This window comes from Lissotriton helveticus, chromosome 1_1 (genome assembly GCF_964261635.1).
Source record: "Lissotriton helveticus chromosome 1_1, aLisHel1.1, whole genome shotgun sequence".
Lineage (NCBI taxonomy): Eukaryota > Metazoa > Chordata > Amphibia > Caudata > Salamandridae > Lissotriton > Lissotriton helveticus.
In genome coordinates this window covers 1,936,761,529-1,936,769,467 of record NC_136057.1, presented here as the reverse complement: position 1 = coordinate 1,936,769,467, position 7,939 = coordinate 1,936,761,529, and the positions used below count along the sequence as shown (strand labels likewise).

Here is a 7,939-nt window from a genome sequence, read left to right as displayed (position 1 = left end):
AGGGTGGTAGAAGAAATAGTCATGATGAGGAATTAAGACTAAGAAGCTTTGGTGTTCAGGAAACCTGACTTTTAATAGTTCTGGGAGTGGGCTCCCAAAAAAAAGCGTGACCCTTCTCTTGTATTTTTTATATGAGTTCAGCACTGGTGATTTATCCCTGTTCCTCTGTTAATACTCCATATTCAAGCTCTCTGCCACAGTGGTGGAGGGTGATCAGAAATTCAAAAGCTGTGCTCCTTGAGTATGTATGTGGACTCTTTTAGGATGGTGGTATATGCAGGCTATCTGAACCTACATTGATGTTGAGTTTTTTTCCTTTTCTTTTCATTGCTCCCTCATCACCTTCCTCCCACACTGTCTTGTTCTCCTGTATATGCACTCTCTGCTTCCCTTCTTTCTGTAAATCTCTCTACACTCTATCACTCTTGCTGTACTTCCTTCTACACTTACTTCTCTTTTGGTACCTGCTGTCCATTTCCTCTGTGGGTATATCTCTCTACAATCTAATACTCTGTTGTAACCCCCACCACACTTGTTTTTCTCTCGGTACATGTTTCTACACATTCTCTCTCTGTACATATCCTCTACCTTTACTTCTTTCTCTGTACCTCCTTTCCCCCCTTGCTTCCTTCATTCCCTCATTTGGATCCCGTCTGTACAGAGATCCCTCAGTGCGCTGGCTGCAGTCAACATATCTTGGACAAGTTTATCTTGAAAGTCTTGGACAGACACTGGCACGGATCCTGCCTGAAGTGTGCAGACTGCCAGGTACAGCTGGCAGACAGGTGCTTCTCCCGAGCAGGCAGCGTCTACTGCAAGGAAGACTTCTTCAAGTAAGTACTCCTTCCCTAGCTCCATCTATTTACCACAAAAGAAATAAAAGCTTGTAGTCTTTATAGGCGTTACTTCAAATACCATTACTTCTCCAGGTCATTACCCTGATTCTCTCTTCCTAACACTGCAAATACCATAACTTGTGCCCATTCACTTCAACCTACCAACACTTCAACTCCTCATCCCTAACTCTATCTCTAATGTCACCTTATCCTGAATGTAATTACATATTATTTTATTTGAATAGTAATGCTAACCCTAAACATACTATTACATTGAATAAATTCAAAGGAATACATAAATAACTTAACTTAGTCTAGGCAGAACACTCAATTACATTATATTTTAATAAATTGAATGAATAATAACCACAAAACAAAATGAAAGTACACTAGATTATATAATAACTGAAATATTAGTAATCATAGCCCTCATTTATACAAAAATAAATTTGACATCTATACCAATGCTAATCATACACCCAATTAAAAGTGATAGTAAATTAAGTCAATACAAGCTCTAAACCTATTGTATACTAAACCAGTACCATTAGTCTAATCCTAATGCTAACGCGAACCTCAGCATAAATTATATTATTTTACATTAGTCTAACTATAGATTGCTTAATTAAATTACAAGAAGTTAAATTAAAACTAACCCTAGCCCTTAATTAAGGACATGCATATTAAATGAAACTAAAAAAAGTGGATATCATTAAGTTCACATGCGTTGACTGAAGTAACAGGATGTCTCAGTAAAGTCAAGTCAAACTGTAGAAGAGACAATCGGTGGAAAATGATGGCCTGATAAAGTCACGAAGGTGAATTAATGGAGAACAGTGCATATCCACGATATGCAGCACAGTGTAAAGGCTGTATACTGAATGTGTCACATTCATCCTTCAATTCATTCTCCATGCCTCACTCTCTTATCGATCTAAACTGATTTGCGCATGATGTACAAAGAGCCAAAGTCATGTTTTCCAATTAGTTTAAAACTGAGATGACAAAGAAAGTCACTAGTATCCAGCTGCTTTTCAGCCTCAAGAGTTCGAAAAAAATGTAATCTAATCTCGAAAAACCTCAGACAAAGAAATGTGTACGTGTCTTACTTGTTCTGAATTGTCAGGAAATAGTGGAGGGCTACGGATCAAGCAGAGGTCCGGCGAGTTGTGAGGGACCAGAAAAATTCCAAGAGAAAGTTAAGTAGTGGGGTGGGGGGCAGGGGGATGTTCTGCTTTGTACTTCAAGCATGCCATGACACGTCATATGGTCCTCAAATCCAATGCTCCAAGCACAATAAATGCTAATGTGGTGTGAAGTTTTCTGCAGTCAGACACTCGGTAGAGTATGACGGCTAAGAGTAAATGAAAAGTTTATGCCTGTTTTTGTAGAGGTGTACACTGGCCCTACAATAGGTGTGTACAAAACAATGTATGCAAACGGTACTCAAAACAGCAAAAGCACAGATTATCATTCACCCAATTGATGCAGATTTGCATAAAGACTCTGTATTTTCATCTGTGATCACACAAATCTTAAACAGGAATCCACTCGCTTAAAAAGGATATTTGAGGGGTAACTAGACATAATATCGAAAAAAAATATAGAATGGACAAAATTTCGAAGTAAAAATATAGAATTGACAAAATATCGAATGGGCACAATATAGTGGTTAAAAATATCGAATTGAAGTTAAGTAATATAATATCGATTGTCAAAATATAGAAGTCAAAATATCGAAGTATATAATATAGGCATTAAAATATATCGAATTTTTAGTAATATCAAATTTTTTAGTGTTTTGTATGTTAGTATATGTGTGAAAAGTGTATATTATATTTGTAATGTATGTTTAATTTATTTTAAGTAATGAATTTTATGTTATATATATTTGGACGTAATTTAATTCTGTAGCGGGTTGTGGGTTTATAGGGTAATAGGGTGGGAAGTAATTTATTTATATTAAATAATAATTTTTAGAAATTACTAATTTTTAATTTAATTTTGCTTTTTAGTTCTGTAGTGGGTTGTGGGTTTATAGGGGAATAGGGTGGGAAGTCATTTAATTGTAATTAATTAAATATTTTAATTTATTGGTATTCATTTTGAATTTATTGGTAATTAGTTTTTATTAATTGAGAATTATGTTTATTTTATTAATTTATTTTCCGTAGCGGGTCGTGGGTTTACAGGGGAATAGGGTGGGAAGTAATTTAATTATAATTAGGTAAATAATTTTTATTTATTTATTGGTATTGCTTTTTCATTTATTGTTAATTTGTAATTGGTAATTAATTTTTATTAATTGGTAATTAATTTGTATTCATTGGTAATTAATTTGTATTAATTGATAATTATGATAATTGTATTTATTTATTTTCTGTAGCGGATTGTGGGTTTATAGGGTAATAGGGTGGGAAATAATTTAATTGTAACCAATTACATAATAAAAATACTTTTTGTGTATTGATAATTTACTGTTAATTATTAATTGGTATTCATTTTTATTATTAATTTGTTTTTGTTATTGAAAATTAATTCGTTAATTATGAATAGGCAATTCATTTTACTAACTAATATTTATTTGTATTTCTAATGGATTAATTATTACATAATATTAAATTGGTAATTAATGTTAATTAATGTTTTATTGGTATTGATAATTAATTTATTTTTATTAATATATTAAATCATTACTTTCCCTACTGTTAAACTTACTAGAGTGGGAATAGTCATTTTTACCCCTAGGCTATCCAACGCTTTCCATACTGCTGCACTCACTGGAGTGGGAATAGTAATTTTTACCCCTAAGCTATCCAATTCTTTCCCTACTGTTGCACTCTCTGGAGTGGGAATGGTAATTTTTACCCGTACGCTATCCAACGCTTTCCCTACTGTTGCACTCACTGGAGTGGGAATAGTAATTTTTACCGCTATGCTATCCAGCGCTTTCCCTACTGTTGCATTCTCTGGAGTTGGAATAGTAATTTTTACCCTCCCGCTATCCAACGCTTTCCCTACTGTTGCACCCTCTGGAGTGGGAATAGTGATTTTTACCCCTAGGCTATCCAACGCTTTCCCTACTGTTGCACTCACTGGAGTGGGAATAGTAATTTTTACCCCTACGCTATCCAATTTTTTCCCTACTGTTGCACTCTCTAGAGTAGGAATAGTAATTCTTACCCCTACGCTATCCAACGCTTTCCCTACTGTTGCACTCACTGGAATGGGAATAGTAATTTTTACCCCTACGCTATCCAATTCTTTCCCTACTGTTGCACTCTCTGGAGTGGGAATAGGAATTTTACCCCTACGCTATCCAACGCTTTCCCTACTGTTGCACTCACTGGAGTGGGAATAGTAATTTTTACCGCTATGCTATCCAGCGCTTTCCCTACTGTTGCATTCTCTGGAGTTGGAATAGTAATTTTTACCCTCCCGCTATCCAACGCTTTCCCTACTGTTGCACCCTCTGGAGTGGGAATAGTGATTTTTACCCCTAGGCTATCCAACGCTTTTCCTACTGTTGCACTCACTGGAGTGGGAATAGTAATTTTTACCCCTACGCTATCCAATTTTTTCCCTACTGTTGCACTCTCTAGAGTAGGGATAGTAATTCTTACCCCTACGCTATCCAACGCTTTCCCTACTGTTGCACTCACTGGAGTGGGAATAGTAATTTTTACCGGTATGCTATCCAACGCTTTCCCTACTATTGCACCCTCTGGAGTGGGAATAGTCATTTTTACCCTCCCGCTATCCAACGCTTTCCCTACTGTTGCACTCACTGGAGTGGGAATAGTAATATTTACCCCTACGCTATCCAACGCTTTCCCTACTGTTGCACTCACTGGAGTGGGAATAGTCATTTTTACCCCTACGCTATCCAACGCTTTCCCTAATGTTGCACTCTCTGAAGTGGGAATAGTAATTTTTACCCCTACGCTATCCAACGCTTTCCCTACTGTTGCACTCTCTGGAGTGGGAATAGTAGTTTTTACCCATACGCTATCCAACGCTTTCCCTACTGTTGCACTCACTGGAGTGGGAATAGTAATCTTTACCCCTACGCTATCCAACGCTTTCCCAACTGTTGCACTCTCTGGAGTTGGAATAGTAATTTTTACCCATACGCTATCCAACGTTTTCCCTACTGTTGCACTCACTGGAGTGGGAATAGTAATATTTACCCCTACGCTATTCAACGCTTTCCCTACTGTTGCACTCACTGGAGTGGGAATGGTCATTTTTACCCCTACGCTATCCAAAGCTTTCCCTACTGTTGCACTCTCTGAAGTGGGAATAGAAATTATTACCCCTACGCTATCCAACGCTTTCCCAACTGTTGCACTCTCTGGAGTGGGAATAGTAATTTTTACCCATACGCTATCCAAAGTTTTCCCTACTGTTGCACTCACTGAAGTGGGAATAGTAATTATTACCCCTACGCTATCCAACGCTTTCCCTACTGTTGCACTCTCTGGAGTGGGAATAGTAATTTTTACCCATACGCTATCCAATGCTTTCCCTACTGTTGCACTCACTGGAGTGGGAATAGTAATCTTTACCCCTACGCTATCGAACGCTTTCCCAACTGTTGCACTCTCTGGAGTTGGAATAGTAATTTTTAGCCCTACGCTATCCAATGCTTTCCCTACTGTTGCACTCTCTGGAGTGGGAATAGTATCAATCAATAAAACTTTATTCGGTTATTTACAACTATGAAAGTATACAGTAAGCAGCATATCAAACAATAAGATATCAATAAGAACCATAAAATATACAATACAATTCTTAAGCTTATAGTTCACAGATCCTTAAAAGAAGAAATAAATATCTTAAAAAGATTCTTTTAAAAACAAGCTGCCCTTTCTTGCGTCATTTCGACCTTCAAGTATGTCTTGTGCCATACTTCTATCCATAAATACTTCATACTCCCAATCGCTTACAAGATCTCTAATTCATCAATGCTCTTTACATTTAAGGAACTCTTTAACTTTAATCAGATATTTACCAGTTGCACAGGCTATCTAAATTCATCATTCCCACTAGGAGATTTATAGCTTGCATCCTATGTTTAATATCAAATTTTTTACAAATCGGTCCTAAAATCTCTTTTCGTAAATCTACCGTCCTTCAGCAGTCTAACAGTATATATAAAATATCACACGTAGTGCCTAAAGTGCAAGTGCATTTTCCATTACTGGTTATCAAAGTTTTTTACCCCTTTGTTCATATAACACGGGTTTATCCCAATTCTCAAACGTAGCACTTCACGCCTTAACTGGCAACTAGGTAACCTGTCAATGTACGAAAAATGTAGGTCATTTTTCCAGGCTGAAGCCATATGAGAGACTGAACTTTTCCGTGCTAAGTACTCTTGATCAAGGATTTGAGAGACTTCTAAGCCCAGGTTCCTAAGCTCTTTTTTGTCTAACTTAGGATCAAGGGACTGGGGGCCCCACTTTAGGTGAAACACACCATAACCTTCGTTAATTGAGGCTCTCGTCTCTTTTGCACAGGACAGTTCACTATTAGCAATTTCTTTCTTGCACCACTGTGAGATTTTTAGGTCCTCACCCAAACCTAGCCGCTGCCAGAAACGTAAAAAAGACATACAGGCTATGATACTCCATCCAGTTGTTCCCATTTCTAATCTTGCCGCCTGTACCATAGATGAACTTGGTAACGCAAACAAACATTTAAGGATATTTCCCTCCTCTTTATCCCAGCTATTTTTGCCACTTATATAGAGTATCTCTGCGTCATAAAAGAATTGTGGAGGGACCATTGCTTGATAAGCCTTTAACATCGGTCTATCAGACATTTCACCATATACACTGTTAAATCTTTTTAAGCCCTTCACTGAAGCATAAGCCCTCATTTTTAATGTGTCAAGATGGGTATGCCAATTGAGACTACTCGCGAACCACGTTCCCAGATATCTGTATTCCGTGACTTTTTCCAGCAACTCAGTGCCCAGATACCATGAGAACTTTCTTTTACTTCTTCCAAAGCACAGGAATTTGGTATTTTCCATGTTCACAGCTCATTTTTAGGTCTCGCCTGTCGATGCGCATGCGCATCGAGCTTGCGAGCCTATTGCGGCTTTAACAACGTTTAACTAAGAAGCAAGGAATCGTGGCGATTCCTTGCAGTGCCCGTGACTTTTAAGCTCAATGCGCATGTGCATTGAGCTTAAAAGCGCGTGCACAGCCACAATCTCCCTCAGCCGCATTCCTCCGACACCTTTTGAAGTGAAGCTTAGCTTCACTTCAAAGGCCCCGGCTTCTTGACACCGACATGCCGCTCTCCCCGCTCCGCCCCCTCGCCTGCCCGCCGTGTGCATTTCTCCTCCACCCCCTCCCCACAGCAATGCCCTCCGTCTTGTTTGGCTTTGAAATTCTGGACACCCTACTTCAAAGCCCCAGGCACCCCATCTGCTGCCTTCCGCCTGGCATGTGTTTGGTGGATCCCAAAGGCGACGCTACACCGGTTCCCTCTCTTGCTCTCCTCCCCCCTACTCTCTCGTGCTCCCCTGATACCGTCACTTGTTCTGTCTCCTCAGATGCGGCTACCTACTCCTCCCCCCTGCTTGTTATTCGAAGGATGCGTGCTTTTTAACATGCACTCCACTGCAGATAAAAAATAAATAAATAAACGTGGGATGCCGTATCTCCCTCTGCCCCCACCTGCCCTTTGCCTGCCTCGGTTTACTTATGGCGGTGGTATGTCAGGTCTGTTAAACCTTTCCCCCTCTGTCGATACTTTCAACAATGCGCACAGTTATACACAGGGTGCTGCCGCTTTAAATTACCCCTGCACAAAGCTCGCTGACTGCCTGCAGATTTCAAACTCCCCCCGGCCGTTCAATAGACTTGGCGGTTATCATGCAGTAAGAATACTGTAATTAGTTTCACTTTACAAGAGGAGGTAGCTGTATGCTTTCAGAGTTTGGGCAATTATTTTTAATAGAAGTCTGCGCACCTTTTAATAGCAAGCACTCGCACAGCGGATCAAAATAAAAGCCTTGTAGCGCTTCTCACAGAATTTACATGGTTGGGTCAAGGGACTTTTAAATATTTCTGGCTTTTCACTATGAC

General features: G+C 39.0%; 1 protein-coding gene across 1 annotated transcript in view; it reads left to right on the top strand.

Annotated features, from left to right (window-relative positions):
* Positions 1 to 522: 522 nt before the first annotated feature.
* The window catches only part of LHX4 (LIM homeobox 4), a gene marked incomplete at its 5' end in the record, with an annotated part of 44,633 nt that continues 37,216 nt past the window's right edge, over positions 523 to 7,939 (top strand). The window contains one exon of the mRNA XM_078650343.1: positions 523 to 833. Within this exon, the coding sequence (XP_078506469.1) occupies positions 523 to 833 (311 nt within the window). The remainder of the gene's footprint in view (positions 834 to 7,939) is intronic.